The 17520-nt window shown below is 34.2% G+C and overlaps 1 protein-coding gene across 7 annotated transcripts in view; it reads right to left on the reverse strand.

Annotated features, from left to right (window-relative positions):
- Positions 1-16294, reverse strand: part of LOC100371867 (uncharacterized) — an 82281-nt gene extending 65987 nt beyond the window's left edge. For all 7 annotated transcript variants that reach the window (XM_085499767.1, XM_085499763.1, XM_085499766.1 and 4 more), the window contains exons 1-3: positions 16179-16294; positions 16011-16087; positions 15761-15818 (exon numbers count right to left, since the gene is read on the reverse strand). In XM_085499767.1, the coding sequence (XP_085355893.1) occupies positions 15761-15818; positions 16011-16087; positions 16179-16261 (218 nt within the window). In that variant the 5' untranslated portion in view covers positions 16262-16294. The remainder of the gene's footprint in view (positions 1-15760; positions 15819-16010; positions 16088-16178) is intronic.
- Positions 16295-17520: the final 1226 nt, after the last annotated feature.

Raw genomic sequence — 17520 nt, forward strand, 5'->3', positions numbered from 1 at the left:
ACGAGACTCTCAGAGTTAGTCTTACTGGGTCAATGCATATTCAACACTTTGAGTGGCATCATTTTTCAAGTCAAATTTTGCATGCTTTTATGTATTTTTCTATATTTTCGGGAATAATTTTTGACCAAAAGAACATAATTTCATATTGTCTATAACTTTTGATAACAATTTTTAAAAAGTTATGAAAAAATTATTTGGGTTTAAAATTTGTAATCTGTGACAAAAGACGACTTCGGCAGTCAAAGGGTTAAACAAGTAGGTGGAATAAATAATATATAAGGTAAGGGTAAAAAGATCAAAAAAGGTCTCCAGGTGACAGGATCAAGCAGTTGACTAACTAATATGTCTACTTATGTCAAATTTGGATATATGAACTGGTCTACTGATCAAGTAATGAGTTGACAGGCGATGGTTGATCAACCAATCACAACCGCCGACATGCAGGGGGTGAGTAGCTGGTTGACTGCTCACAACAATGTGATGTTGATCTACAAGAAAGACTAGGGTTGTTACATACTTCAAGCCTAAATGGTTTAAAACTTACAAGCACACCATATTCATCACATACCATGTAATTGTATACGTCTTAGGTGAGAGGAGAGGCAGAATGTAGAATGTAACAGTAGAAAAGTCAGACATGCAGTCATGACAGCTAAGACCTGTAAGCTAAGTTTTCAATTAAAGGGCTATTAGGAAAGCCTTATAGAAGTTATAATTTCATATGTGGGAAAAATAAAAACTACATAATCATCTAGATGAGAATTGTCAATGTGGCTTTCTGATCCACGAATCCATGTCAGTCTAGGTTTAGAATGGTTAGAAACTTATAACTTCACTGACCCTGCTGATTGATTTAACTCTGGCTCCAGCAATAGCCAAAATAAACTCCAAAAAGAGAACGAATCATATTTTTTTCAATTTTACTCTTTGTGCTCAATGATTAATTAAAGCCATAAGAAATGCCAGCAACATGAGACACCCACTCACATTGCATAGCAGTTACCAATATGTCAGCTAATGAGGGCGTAGACTGACCTATGCTCACATCAATATTCATACAGCCAGCGTGAAAACATTTAAAGAAGACATACTACGAGTTTAACATGTATGAGACAGATTCTTATGTTAACAGCATGCAGTCTGACATTCACACCCAACTTTTTTTTTAAACTAATTGCCATGGCAATGGGTTGAAATCACTGAAACATTAAAACAAATATACAGACATGGTAACAGCATATAGTTTACAAGACATTAAATTTATATTTACCAAGCAAATGACAAAATTATTTATATTTCTTACGAGTAATGCAAACATTAACTTGAGCACTGCATTTGCTAAATTTATCAAAATTAATACTGCTTCAAGATATCATCACCTCAATTCATAGAATGTTTGTTGGTGTTTACTTTGTTTTTTGTTTGTTTTTTTATTTTTGGCTATGTACTGTAAAATCTGTATTAGAAGCTGTGGCTTCTATTACAATGGTACATTGCAACGGATGGGATGCGGCTTCTATTAGAGCATGTACACATATGAGAATTTTTGGTCCTCAATTATTCAAAAAGAATGGGTGCGACTTCTATTTAGGATGCGGATTCTAATACAAATTTTACGGTAATCATTTTTCTTTTTCTTTTCTTTTATTTTTTGTGTTCTCAATAAACTTAAACTTGGACATATTTATTGTATACTAATTAATATGTGCCACATTAAGTGACTGTCTCACTGCCTGCAACAATTGTATATCTTCATTTTATTATCACAGCAATTCCTTTCATTGTCATACTCAGGTACAACCAACTTTGCAAGTACGAGTAAACAATTACCCCCCCCCCCCCTAACCAACTTCAAATTACTGTACAATTCATCTTTCACATGCAAATCATCCACACAGACACTGAACTCATAAACGTGTTATGAATGAAAGAGAGTACATTCAATGGTAGCTCAGAGGTCTACTACAATGTACACGTAAATGCATCCATACACGTATGATGAATTTCTGTAAACCGTTGAAATGCCATAAAGTCGTCGTCTACAAAATGTTCAAAATAGGTTCTATGTGATGTATACAACACTAGAAAGACACACAATTTTAGTTTTAATAAACACAATTGAAAAACGTGAAACAACAACTGTGGCGTTTTAGATATTTGCTGTTAAAACATTGCTAATTTTAATGATTTAAGGGCAAAAGCAGGGAATACCAGATTTCCTTCACTTCCTGCTTTACTGCAATGACTTTCTCTATTTCACACAACTCTCACATAATCAATCCTTCAAATATTTCACATAATAAGATGCAACTCGGATGAGAGGACCACCACATACTCTTTATTTATTTATTTATTTATTCTGAGAAATTTAGAATGACAGATATGTCCGCTATATTCCCAGATGACGAAATACATCCTGGTTGTATGTACCCAACCCAAGCTGATGATGACATCCTGCAGGTTAAAAAGTTGACAAAAATTTAAATGTTTTTTTTTTTTCTGAATGGAAATAATGCTTTACACTGGTCAGCTAAATCTGAATTTAAGTACACCACAGTAGTGTAGGATTTCAACTTCACATAGGCATCAAAGATAAGTGCCTTTATCCCATTGAGTGGGTCTTCGTGGCCTTTGATATTCCCTACTAGTATACAATTCCTATAAGACCAAGGCAATTTTTGTTATTTCGGCCTTGAAAATGGGTCTCTGAATTAAAGTTCAAGCCCTGGTAATCATATTGTTTGTGCTCAATATGGGTCATATTAGAGTATACAAAACCTGTTTATTTATGTTTATTTACATGCAATTGCAATGTGTGTGGTAATGGCTATGACAATTGTACACACTGTATATCAATACCTTTAAATCCTACACATAATGGATGGAGTAAAACTTGATCTCAAACTATCACTTTTCAATGAACAGTAAAGGGACTTAAAAGAACTGTTTGTGGTTACTATGATTTCACAGCATCTGGCTTAAACATATGTAATATACATACATACGGTACTCCAAATCCAAGAAATATAGAAAATATTTCTAAACATGTACCAGTAAAATACAAGCATTGTACATTGTATTTGCTCTATTATTATTGTATACATGTACATGTTTATGCTTTGCTTATTCAGATGATAGAGGAATGTTCATGGTCTAACTAAGTTATTTTTATACAACAAATACAATTTTGGGTTTATGTGCATTTCTGTAAATGTTGTGCTTCTAATAGGAAAAATATGGTATATAGTATTAATACAGAGACAGAGAAACGACATCACCACTTTAAGAAAACCAATCTTGACTTAATAACTCTGGGTGACCATAATTAAGTCTAAAATTGCCAGTTAATCACCAGTGCACAAATCTTTGTTAGCCTATTGATTATAAGGGGTCATTGGAATATTTACCCATAGCGATCGGAGATCAACAGTCTCCATGGGAACTTTCAATTTCACTTCATGTCACATCATTACAAGGAGTACAAGGTTTAATATTAAAACCATATTAACTAAGTGGATCCAGATATTTGCATTAAAGAATAATGCATGTTCCATTCACTACATGCTTGAAGTGAGAGGGTCGTCACCTGCGTATGCACGGGAATTGAGTCCCAAGCTCTGTTAACAACACACGCTAAAAATGCATGGGTCATGGGGTAGACGCTTGTTTGTAAACAATGACACGCTATGGCCATCTGACGCCTGCGCAGGTGAGGACTCCCCTGCTTTAAAACACATGTTGAGAATCAATATACACTGTATGTCAAATTTCTTAGACATGCATGAATTCCAATATCAATAGCTTTTGTGGTTACAGCGAAGGTGTGCTCTCATGGAGGTACATATATTTGTCCTGAGGCAAGTAGCTGAACTAAAGTATTACTTGTATAATGTCTGCATAGTATAAAGGCAAAGTCACTCAAACAATTCACCTATGCTGCCAAATTCAATATACTGTAATTGATCTATTAGCAGCACATTTGTTTATGTAAATGACATATACATACACCTACACACTAATTCATTTATAATACCGTAAAAACCCTCAAATAAGAGCCACTTTGTAACACTTTCATTTCTGGGTGGTGCTTATTTGAGGTAACATGTTGACAACTTTGTAGCCAGTGGCTCTTAAACCAGGGTCATCAAACTTGTTCATTGTGAAATAAGGAAGGGGATAGGCAAACACACACACAACCAAAATAGACAAGTAATTATTAATGATGTATCATTGCAATTAATTTATTCTGTAAAAATACTGTTATGGGAATAACAAATGTCAAATAAATACGACGATTCGACGTTTCATCGATAATGTGTAGCAATGCCTGAAGTCGGATTTGGTAGCACTTTCAGTGTCTGACCCTACACTCGAATCACTTGTACCTCCGTTGTACAATTGTTTACCAAGTTTGGTACGGCAAACTTTTTTCTTGAAAACTGGGAATAACTTGGGTGGCTGTGGCTGGCGTTGTGGTTGATTTGGTGACGATATAAAATAGTTTCGGATAGAATTGATCTGACCAGCAGCGACAGGAGAAGACATACTTGCAAAGCAAGCATGGAACGAATGAAGAAAATGATGCCCAATCACTTGTATTTATGGCAAAAACAATAAATAAAAACACGTTTTTCTATAGATTTTTACAGCTTGGGTACTTGGGCATTGTTTTAATTGCGCTAGACGTCTGACAGTACAGCTTTGGTTTATATTTCCTGTTTCATAATCAAGCCAGCTTATAATGATATGTTAATGATATTCACGTACTTCACAGTCCACGCAAACGGGGTCAAACTATAGCCCCACCCCTATATAACCAAATACGAAACGATACCGAGAAAGTAACAATTACATGTATTAAAAATAATTTCCTGTGACCAATCGGAGAGACGAAATCATTCACGAAAGCCCAGGCCTGTTACAAGGCATTTTCTGATTGGTACAAGTTCAGATTATTTTCAATTCTCACAAATAGCTAATTTAAATATTTGGGTCAGCGGGTCACGTAGACTTCACTTTGCTGTAAGACAAGTTGATCGCGCAAGTTTGTGGAACTAATCCATTCGACTTCAATTTTGATTATTTTCGGCAAGAGAGTCCTCTCCAAACTAATGCCAGTTATTTTGTTACTTCCCTGAAGATTTTGTCTCGAATCACCCCAAAACGAACGTCTCAAATGAAATGCAAAAAATAACCCAAAATCACGATCAGCGAGAGTGGGCTGCGTAATCATTACATTCTCACAGTCGGAGCATTACAGCTCCCCGGTCGGAGCTACGTCACGATCCCTCAAACGTTGCCAGGACCGGATTAACACCTCTGTTTTCCCCCACGCTAAGGAAAAAATCTTTTGTTTTCTGCTGACTTCCTGTTCCGGTCCGTCTGTGAGAATGTATTTTCGATACCTCCGATTTTCCGATAAAGGCGTTCTAAAATCGTGACGTTCTTTACTTGGTTATAAAGACAACATTGACAATGAATATCCATGGAGCTGAAAACAAAATCTTTTTTTAGCTCCATGGAATATCTCAACGTGATCCTTCGGTGTTTCGGCAAAAAACATACTAGTAGTTACTATGAATAGTTTGTGAATTGGTCGATTGTGTGTCAGAAATATAAAATGGACAAGTTGACAGTCACATTCACGCTCTCAGTTCATTTCTTTCGTCTATCATTCTTCCGTTCTCAATTACACAGGACGTCAGGCAAGTTATGGGGATAATCTTTATTTGTCTCACACCTTCTATGGGGCAATAAACAATGCAGGGTGGAAGTGAGGCACGACAAGCTCGGTGTCTGCCTGATTGTAAACAACCTGGCGGCTGGCGCTTATTTCAGGGTTCTTATTGACAAAACCACTCAACTCTTGGTGGCTCTTAATGGAGGGTCAAATGTAACAAATTTTCACTGAGTGGCTCTTAATTGAGGGTGGCGCTTATTTGCGGGTTTTTACGGTAGATCAAATATGGTAAATGTTATATTAAGTATTTGCTCCATTAGAAGAGCATCCTTGACAGAAGCCCCAGCAAACCAAAAATATAATAGGCACACCTCTATGATTCAGTGCTTGTACTACTAATGTAGTGAATAATAGTTTTAAACTATTATAACACCTGTTATATAAAATATAATACTGTAAAAGGATTAATTATTCATTGGGTTATAATTTTGCTTATTTTGCTGACTGGAAAATGTGCTAAATTAAAACCCAGTGAATATGTAAAATTTAGCATAGAACACATTATCTAAATGATGAAACCGTGAATTTATAACCCACTGAATATGCCTGAAATGCTAAATCAGCAAAATTTAAATCCAGTGAAAATTAGTCATTTTACAGTATACAATAACATTTTAGCTGGAAATACTTTTCACTGTAAAGACCACTTTCTATTAAGTCTACTTTCACTGATTCATCTCTGCAGCAAAAATAAATTCCAAGTGAAAATAACGTACTTTACAGAATTCTGACATACCTAAATAATTTACCCAATACCTCTCAGGGCACTGAATACCTTCAAAATGTAAGCCTCAAATTTGGGTCAGTTAATAAATCCTGCGCAAAATTCAAAAATACACACAACTTGTTGAACTTGTGGCAGAACTTGTACATGTATGGAACTGCAGAAGCATAAAATCAGACAGGTCATGTACACTATACAAAGATTTTCCACTTCACTAACAATTTTAATACTGAGATTTGAAACTTGTACAGATTTGTTCATTGCCATGGTGTGTTCAGTCAGTCTCAGGATTATTTTTTTGAAAAGATCAATATTGGATTGAAATAATGCAGTACATGTACAATACATGTAAGTACCATAAGCACATTTTCAAATGCTCCAGAAGTGATGGTGGTTTTATTTCACCATTTTGGTTATCATTATATTTATAAAATGCAATATGGTTTTGTCTACTAGTACATACAGTTTTGAAAGTTGAGCATTTTGTTGATAGGATAACCATGCTGTACCAGCAGTTCAACAATTTCTCACACATTTACAATGATTATACGGTAATTTTTAAATTATTTTCCATTGTTCTTAATGCTGTAAAGGGGTTAATTATACACGCGGTTTTAAATTTGATTATTTCACTGACTGGAAAATGCGCTAAATTAAAACCCAGTGAATATGTAAAATTTAGCATAGAACACATTATCTAAACGATAAAATCATGAATTTAAAACCCACTGAATATGCCTGAAATGATAAATCAGGAAAATTTAAACCCAGTAAAAATTTACAGTACTATCAATGCAAAAACCTTTTCACAACTAACAAAAGTATTACACAAAGTGTTAGAATAATCCACAATGATACAATGCAGACTTGAACTTGACAAAAACACCTGTAGGCAATTGCCCTGATGCTCAACCAAGTCATGGTGCCTTCAATATACCCATACATTATTCCTGCAATTGCTTAGGCAATTTTCCAAATTTTGACCTTGAAAATGGGCACTGTCTCAATTCCCAAGTTCAAGTCCTATACATCGTCTATAAACCAAAGGTCAGGTAAACCTTCGACAATCATCGATATACATTGTAGATACCACCTTTCAGACCAGTGTTTAACTATTAACCTTCAGAACCTAAAAAATTGCCACCCCTGGAAACTGCTGTTGCCATGTTACAATTGAAAAGATACAGCACACCACTTTACACAATATAGCCCAAATTAAAGCATCAAATATCACACAAAAATGTATTCATGCATATGGATGTCTTTAAATTCCTCCAAAGCAACTCATAAAATGTCTCTAAAAAACAACTTGCAGCTAATTCTATGATGTTATTACCCTCTCGATATTATTTCCAGCTGAGTAGTTTCAGAATAACTGAAATGTCACGCCAAACACGCTGAATACAAAAGCTGTGATACCAAGCATTCCAATGTGTTTTCCTACATAAAATATGACCCAGTCATGCTCCCAGACATTGGCTGACTTTTAATCACACGTGTAGGCTTAAGTGTCATTCAAGTACGAAGAAAAATAATACAGCCAGAGAAAACAAATTCCTATGAGACACTGATAGTGAAAGCTATGCAAGATGAAATGTCACCAACAGTTATCCACCACCATTTTTATTTATTTACTATATTTTGGAACAAACGGAGATAATTTCTTATTATTTACATATTAAAAACGCTGAATAAGTATTTCATTGGTTTATTTTGGTTACTTGCGTGACAAAAGTCGAGTATGGAGTTTTAAAAAGTTATTACCTGTTAATTACAAATGTATGAACCAAGAGGCAGTTCAATCATTTTAAGCTGTGTACCAAAACAGTGTTCTCACCAGACACAAACATTTGCCACATGGTTTTTATTTTTGTCTACTATAGCGGACAAACTATCTCACGAAAATGCGACAAATTAAAAATTTTAGAATAAAATTTCAATAACATACTTATTCTTATATTAAACATTTAATACTGGGAAATCTACAATGAATAATTCATGAATCTGGGCATGCTACATGTATCTCCATTAAACAGAGAACAAAATACTTTCTGATCTCTCCACATCAAGTCGTATGTACAAATGTAGATGAGTAAGTGTCTCATACTTTTTGAATTGATAGGACAATTCTAACCCATATATTTAAATCCACAAGACAACACTAGAAATATATCAAAAAATTTCAAAATAGCAACAACAAATGTAATATGCAAATCAGAAACAAAGATTTAAATATTTAAATAATTTAAATAATCCGAGAAGTACACGTAATCTCAAGTCAATAGCAGAGCTACTACTAAAAGTTTTAGACTCTATAATACATACACTTAAGTCTAGCAGTTACGTGCCTGTCAGAACAACTCCCACTTTGTTTGGTGAGAATAACCCAATCCTTTTTTTTTTATTCTGAAAAGAAGTTAGTCAATCATCCGTTGTTTTGACCTCTTTAAGAATACACCCACACCTTATAGGTGTGTCTGATGACATCAATGTTGTTTTTTCAAAATAACCCAACAACGATTTATAACTGGCATGCCTCATAAGTCAAACAGGTACAAATAAAACTTGTATACTATAAAACCATTTATTTTGACTGGAGTTTAATCTCACTATTTTGATGTTTTGGATATATTCACCGGGTTTTTTAAGCTCACGAATTTAGCATGGAAACAATAAGTTGTTTTGTTATTTTACATGTTTACATAGATTTAATTTAACGGATTCTACTCATTGCCGAAAACACTGAATTATTATTGCATTTATTTAGGGTGTGGTTAAGAGTTCAACAAATTTAGTGTTAGTTCAAGCTGATAGTTACAACATGGTTGCTTATTTGCATATACTTTTCCCACAGTAGACATAATTAAAGCGGGAGGGTCGTCACCTGCGCACGCGCGAGGAATTTAGTCCCAAGCGACGATAACAACACACGGTAAAAATACAAAGGCTCATGGGTAGAAGCTTGTTTGTAAACAATGACACGCTATGGCCATCTGACGCATGCGCATGATGACTCCGCCGCTTTGACCTTTACTATTGTGCAAGTTAGGCATGGGAAATCTGTCATACTTGAAAGGCTCAGGGAGAACACTGTATTAGTGGTAACAACTGGTTAAATTTCACAATCAAAGTGTACCAGAAAACAAAGTCAACGCACTATACATGCACATGTATGGCCGGTTTGTGAGAAACAGTTGTCAATGGATTTGAATAAATTAGACAGTTATTAGAGTGATGTAAACATAAAACAAAACATTACTGTCAATGTAAAAATCGAACAAAAATCAATACCTGACAAACATTTTTTTTTTTTAAGTCAGTGCTGTGAAATCATCTTACTATTATAAATCATATCAAAACATTGTAACTATGAAATAAAGTAAATGAATTATGTGATCTAATAATAATTGTGCAGTTTAGAAAAGTTTGTTAGTTTGAATAATTAGAGCAGAGTGACATGTGCTACAATGTTAAAATAACAAAGTATTCACTCCATGACATACATGTATATAGTTTATAGAGGCACATGTACTTGAATAGACATCAATACAACTGATTACTTTGGTCAGGTTCATGGTCAATTAAATGTACAGGCAGAATAACTGAACTGCGAACACAAACACACTGAATTCAACACTAAATCGCTAGGTTTCATTTGTACGAGGCATATAAACACAGTAAACAAGCAAGGTGATCTCTCATTGGCTTGCCATTTCAGATTTAGGGTTGAGAAGCCAATCAGGGATGATGTTATATCAAATATAAAAATTCATCTGAATAATTGATATGATATATATTTTATACAGAGATTAATTCAGCAATTCTTCGTACAAGTTCAGATAATAATTTTAAATGAGCACAGAAATGATAATATATTATATGGATATTTTTTTATTTAAATGGAACCCTTATTTGTACTAAAATGAGGACAACTCTGATATTAGGACTCCAGGAAGCAAAATTTGGGATAAATTATAACCATAGATTTATTCTATCATACATGAAATTTATAAACTATTTGCATGAACGGAAACCAGAAACTTTTATTATCTTGCACCCTTCCGTTTCCATGATGGATAGTCAACAGTTGCTGTTAAAATTTTCTATAAGTATTTCCTGACTGTGTTAGTGTCACTCTGTCACAAATCACAATACAACTCTATTAAGACATATGCAGTTATTATTATACCAGTGATAAATTTAAGATGTAGCAATTAGTCTGCATATTTCCATAAATCCCATTAGTAATTTGGGAAACTAAGGACATCACACCAAATAATATAGTAACTACACACATATGTAGGTCATACATATTTATTTTAGATGAAATTAATTTTTCTATTCAAAATGACGATAATCACTTGGTGGTACTGCTGTCGTGGTAATCACACAAAGTTTTGTTTTTGCATTTCAGTATTTCTGGTTAAAACTATGGTAATTAGGGGCTATTTCATTCGTATACCACATAACAATTTTGCCTAGTAGGTATTTATTAGGGAAACACATTATCATCAATAAAAGTTACATTTAATATTATTTTTTGGTAACAAAAGCAAGAAAAACTTCATTTTTTAATATTTAGTTCTTTTCATTTTTCCCAAAATTAACCTGCATCACTTTTCTTATATTAAAATTTATCATGATCTTTAAAGCAACATGATCTTATAGCTGTTTGGTTTAAAATTAATGAAAATGTGAAAATTATTGCATTCAAATTTGCGAGGAAGAAAAAAAATAGGGGTTCAATTGGTTAAAGAGTGTGCACTTTTAATAGAGCCGACCTTGTCAATAAATTATATTAAGTAAGCTATGATATTATATAATAATAATTATTGGCACAGAATGAGGATGACCTTTGACTTGCAATTGTTGATGAAAGTATTAATATAATATGCTGACATACTTAGAATAACTTGAAATTTAATAAATATACCACTATAATAATTATTTGCTTTCAGTCATTTTGCTTGAAAGTGATATTTACTCCAAAAAATCAGTTGAAAATTATTGCCAAAATACAGTAAAATGCATGGTTTTAACGAATGAACATTATTTACTCAAACATGAAATTGGAACGCAGTGTTAACAGTGTAAATATACCAGCAACTCTGTACAATGTAGGTGGTTTGGTGACACACAACGAAGGAAACAAATAAACAAGTTCAGTGCAGCAGATTTCTTCTTTTTTTTTTAATTAATAAAAGTCAACATCTGGGATTCTGAGCCACAGCTCTACACAGGCCTTTCAGCATGACAGGTTTAACCATACTGAGCTATTGAAATGTTATACTTGAAATGTCAAAAAAAAGAAATGGTTATTGATAATACTGATTATGTCCATTGTAATAATAATATTGTCCTAATATAATAATGGCACCATTCATATGCAAATGAGTCATCATGGTTTGACAGTCAGAAAAGCATCGCAAACAAGATTCACAATGTCACGCGGTGAAAGCAGACTTGCATTCAATGGCAGAGTGAGAAGGTGACAGCTATGTTAGAGAAAGTTAGCAGGCCAAATCATCCAGTGTTTTCCCCCAGAAATTTAAATCACTATAGTGGTAAAAACATATTATTAATTAATTAATTGTCCTGTCCTGTTAAAGTGAAAATGAAGTGATGTTAATAGAAACTAGAATAGTAATTAACATCAAGACAGTTACATGATACTACGTGTATTAGCTAATTAGCTAATTAAGTTGGTGATACAATAAATACAACGTAGATGATTAACGCATAATCTAACGTACAGTGAATTTAACTGCTACTGTAAAACCATTTATTTTCACTGGCATTTAATTTCTCTATTGTAATGCTTTGAATAATTTCACTGGGTCTAAGTTTATGAAGTTGGTAGTGAATCAATGAGTTCTATTGTTATTTTATGTGATCACATGAATTTAATTTAGTGGATTTTACTTAACAAAGAAAATACCAAAATTAAAAACCAGGCAATAATTAAAGTGTTTACAGTATGTTATTTTTTCTGCGAGAAAACTGATTATGGATGGAGGGCAGTAATCCTGCTTTAACTTTTGAAATTAAATTGTGTCCATGTACTGTATTTATTCTATTAGAAGTGCAACTCCCATGCAAACCAAATGCTACTAACAGAGCAAATACGGTACATATTTCACCAAGGAGTACACACAGACCATTATTTGGATGCATGTATAACATTTGTTTTCAATTCACATGATCTAGCAAAAATCAGTTTGAATCATAAAGACAGTGGCAGTTTGCCTGCAACAAAATTTTCCCTGAAATTTGTACCTCCATAAATTACACAGTAGCTTTAAACTGTCAAACAACGAGAATGAAAAACTGAAAACAAACCTTGCTCTCTTCTGCACTGACCGGCAACAATAGTGGCGGTGGCATGAAAACCGCAATGCCGACTGATAGCTCCACTCCATACATTGATTCTATTTATGGTCATTTTATACGACATCAATGACTTCATACAGCACTATAAATAGTCTACAAAGAATGCCTGCCTACAACTAAAGTAAGATTTTCTGAAACCACAGCAGTGACATGTAAAACTTTTTTTCACATTCCAATGGAAGGAAATTTCAACTTAAGTTACATTTAATTGCATAAAAACTGTTTATTTCATTAGCATCCTGAACCAGTCTCGCAACCTTCCTGCAGGGAACACGTTGAAATTAAACATTTACAGGAACTCTTCAACAACTTACATTTTAGATTTTATGGGAAAATCACAAAATAAACTCCTGCAGTTAAATTAACAAATTAGGATGAAACACAGACCCAGAAGTTACACTCCCATTCAATTTACTACAAACTAATCTCAGAGGTCCAAACAGCAACTCATTCAGAAAATTTATGTATTAAATCACTGGTCTGTTAAATTTCCACTCGTATCCAATTTCTTTTACAATAAACACCACCACAAATTACTTCAGAAAACACAGGCGGACTGTTTTCGTACATTTAAAATCATTTAACAAGTTTGTTTTCTATAATTATCAAGTTCAATTTGTTGTTTGTGTATGGTATGTTTTAATTAAAAAAATGGCTCTATTATCAGTTAATGACTAATTGTTTGAAAAATATTAGAATGTTTTCGTCATTTTTGGGTGATGATAAGAGAAAGATCAGTTGCTTGTGTAGTCAGTAATTGCCATGGTGGAAAATTATTCATACCTAGTGGGGCCAAGCTTTTTTAGCATGATGCTCCGCTTTGGTAGTTTTGTTTTCAGGTGACATTAGACCAGGTCGATGATCCGACCTCTGTCAACACTCACCTTTGACTTAACATGAAATGTACTATACATTGACAAGAAGATAAGCAAAGGTTGCAAAACTCTCACCTCATACATGCCCAAATATAGTTGGGTCATGTGACCTACATGTTATCGACCCAAGCCATGACAGAATGCGAAGTAAAGTACCTTTAATGGAAGCATATACCGCAAGCGGTTATATGAACAGATTCTTAGAATTTTGTCATTATTTTTATTTCATCTCTTTCAATGTATGTGACGATACTGATAAACTTATTATATTAATGAACTGCAAGCACACGTGAATGTCCCAATTATAATAATACATGACAATGACATGGTATGACAATACCACGTTTAATTTAAATTTATCAAGCTTAAAAAAAATAATTTTATTTTCTACTCCAGATTTGGAAGCTGTGTTCATCGTCATAATTTTTTTTCATTAAGTTTCTAAATAAAATAAATAAATGCCAGACAGCAAACAGAGGTAGTTGCTCATATGCTGTTAAACATTAGCCCAACCACTGTGTTTTTAAAAAAAACAACAGTCTGACGTTACAACATGCACCATACAGAGACTGGTATGTTGTGTATAAATCAGTTTCAAAATCAACAATTTAGAACATAGTACATTATTTTTCATGAAAATCAAAAATTACAACTTATTTCATGTGCTTATGTAGCCAATTATGCTATATTTTTAATATTTTTTTCACAGAATATTCAAATTAAATTGTTTTAGTAGAAAATGGTTGATTGTAAATGATATGGTTTCAGATACATGTAAATCCAACCTTCCAATTTTACTCATACAACTATTCAATGTCATATGAAACTAGTATGTTTACATATGAAAATTAGTTTCTAATAAAAGCAACAGATTATTATGTAAATTGGCAGACTAAACAGTACATTAATTAGGCATAATTGTACATTATACAATCATTTTGACAAAGTAAATAACAAACTAAATTGACATCCTGTTATTCATCAGTATAGAAGCCACATCCCTAAGGGACGACGTCAAAAGATCGATGTCGGATAAAAAACTTATTTCCTTTAGTTTGGGGATGGGGGGAGTATTTGTAGTTCTATCCAATCATGGACAGAAATAACCGAAAAAGGAAAAAAAACAGAAAAATGGTTTGGTTCGAGTGTAAATCTGTGCGTCAAATGAGGTGCATTTGTAAACTCTCTTTACACCCACCCGACAACCAACTGCTATGCAATACTACTGTCCGATTGTCAATTTGTATTTAATAGTCAATGTAGTCTGACGCCATGACCAATATTTATCAATTAAGTTTCAGTGGGGGGTAGGGGGGTTTGAAAAAAAACTAAAGTAATTAAGTTTTTTATCTGACATCAATCTTTTGACGTTGTCCCTAAACATGTCTGCATCTAGATACAGTATACATGTACACAAACACAGAGATATTAATAGGATGTACCACCATGACACAAACAAGTCTAATATTAGAGGTCAATGTCCTTACATAGCAACTTGATGGATGGAGGATAGGGAGAATGATGTTCATATAAATTACATCTTTAAATTTAAATTAAATTAATACTAAATAAAATTATAAAAGTTAAATAAATATAATATTTAATACAGAAACGTAGGACAGTATAGCTGACAGATCGTGTAGTTATTTTTTGCAAAGTATGCCAATGTTAAAAACTGCTAGAATTTTGACCTCGATGGATGGGATTCTCGTATAGACGTTGCCAGGTCTATCATCTCAATTGGTGCACGGCGTTCATGGAGCGATCGTGTTGTGTTTTGAAGCGAAACACTGAATTAGCAAAACAAATCTATGGAACTGTTACGTTACGTATTAAATTACAACACTGAAAATGACAATCGGGCGAAGGTGATGAGAAGTTTATCTGTTGGTTTAAATTTAGTAGAAGTTGGTCACTTATTAGAACGGTGTCTGCCCCTATAAAGCGTCTCCTTCTCTCAAGTTTTCTTTTTAAATCAGATGACGCATGCAACTGTGTTAATACAAATACTTAATGACAATGAACACTTACTTTACAAAATACGGAGCACCTTCTGGTGTGACGGTCTCCTCCCATCCACGAGGAAGATCTGTCAATACAGAGAGGAAGAAAAACACAGGAATCAACTCAACGCCGGGACTCACCACGCATGGCAGTATGTGGAATCTCCTACCAGGGACTTCGATTTGCATACACAATTCCAAATATAGAGTGTTGTTTAAAGACGATCGTGCTCCATAAACAAGGACAAACTGTTAGAGACCGCACACCATTCACTTACCTTGTCGGGGACGGTTCCCAGTCGAGATCGGTTCCCCGAGGAAGGGGTGCAGCCATGACGTGGTCTGGGATTCGTCACTTTGGAAGAGAACGATACACAAAGTTTTAAAATGGTACACAAGGTCATATGTAAACGTGATTATCTGGAGATTTAAATTATGTGTCTTACTTGATGAAAAAGACGCGACCGTCTTTCGAAACACCGTATGTCCACGGCGGTGGAAGAGGTTCATGGAGTAACTTCTCCGCCATATTTGTAAACTACAACCTGTGTACATCCTGACAATCCCTGACGCTATTTGTTTTATTGAACACACTCCCGTTTAAAGATGTAAATTCTGCTTAACATCGCGGTTTTTTTTTCTTTTTCAAAATATACTTCGACAAGATAATATGACTGACAGGCACACGCTTAATTTTACAAAGTGTCAGTGATGAATAGTTCCAATTACGCGAAACAAAGAAATAGATATACGCAGTAGTGTGAATCGATTAACGGGAAGGTGAGCGGAGGAACGAACAGCAAAACAACACAGGTATATTCAGGACACTCTTTCAATAATAGTACAAACCGATTGGTTGATATATATCACGTGGGCCTTCTGTTTAAAGTGTGCATTGTTCTATTTACGTATACTTTTTGGAATGTTTCAAGAAAGAATTTGAAAACGTGGTCTTTTGCATGATACCATGAAAGGGAATATTGAAATGCAATTACCACTGAATACGGCCGCTTGTACCTTTTTCTCTACTTTATACGCCACTCACTCACAGTCAAGTCAGTCAGCTGTTCAGCTTGCGGAGCTACTCTTTTTTTTAGCTCCATGGTCAGCTGTGCACATCAGCCGTACACATGACTAAACAAAACTTCAATAAGTGAATTTGTTTACAAATGCACAGGTACATTATTTTTGTAAATTATGTGGGTGTGTCTATTTCTCGTGGCTCCCTCATCGGTGAAGTTAGCGCACATGTTTGGCCGAGTCGAGTGAGGGCGCCCCTTAACTGCTCTGTAATATTCACCATGAAGTGACATATCTGCGGTGAATAGTTCCAGACACAAGGAAATACAAGCATACAATCATCAGTTACGCTGAACAATAACTTCGTTCAAAAAACAAAAACAACTTTAAAAAGGCGCCCGCAAAAAAATCAAAATGATACTTGAATTGTTTACCTCCATATAGTGTGCGAAATCGGGTATTAATTTAAAAGTGCGACACTGTACGAAGAAACGTACTCCTCCTATGCGCATATATTTATTCAAAGTCTCTTGTTTAATGTGTGTGCTTCGTCACGTCGTGTTGATACCTAATGAATAATACAATGAACACGCAGTTGATAATTAAATGTCTGGTCTATTTAATGGTGATCTTATCCAGTTTAGCGCAATACGTCTCCACAGAGCAATGACAAATGAAACGAATTATATCGGCTATATTACTCTTCATGTGGACATCAGACAACTAATTAGTTGTTTGAGTGTGGACACATGTTTAAAGATATATTAT

This window comes from Saccoglossus kowalevskii, chromosome 1 (genome assembly GCF_978046115.1).
Source record: "Saccoglossus kowalevskii chromosome 1, keSacKowa6.1, whole genome shotgun sequence".
Taxonomy (NCBI): domain Eukaryota; kingdom Metazoa; phylum Hemichordata; class Enteropneusta; family Harrimaniidae; genus Saccoglossus; species Saccoglossus kowalevskii.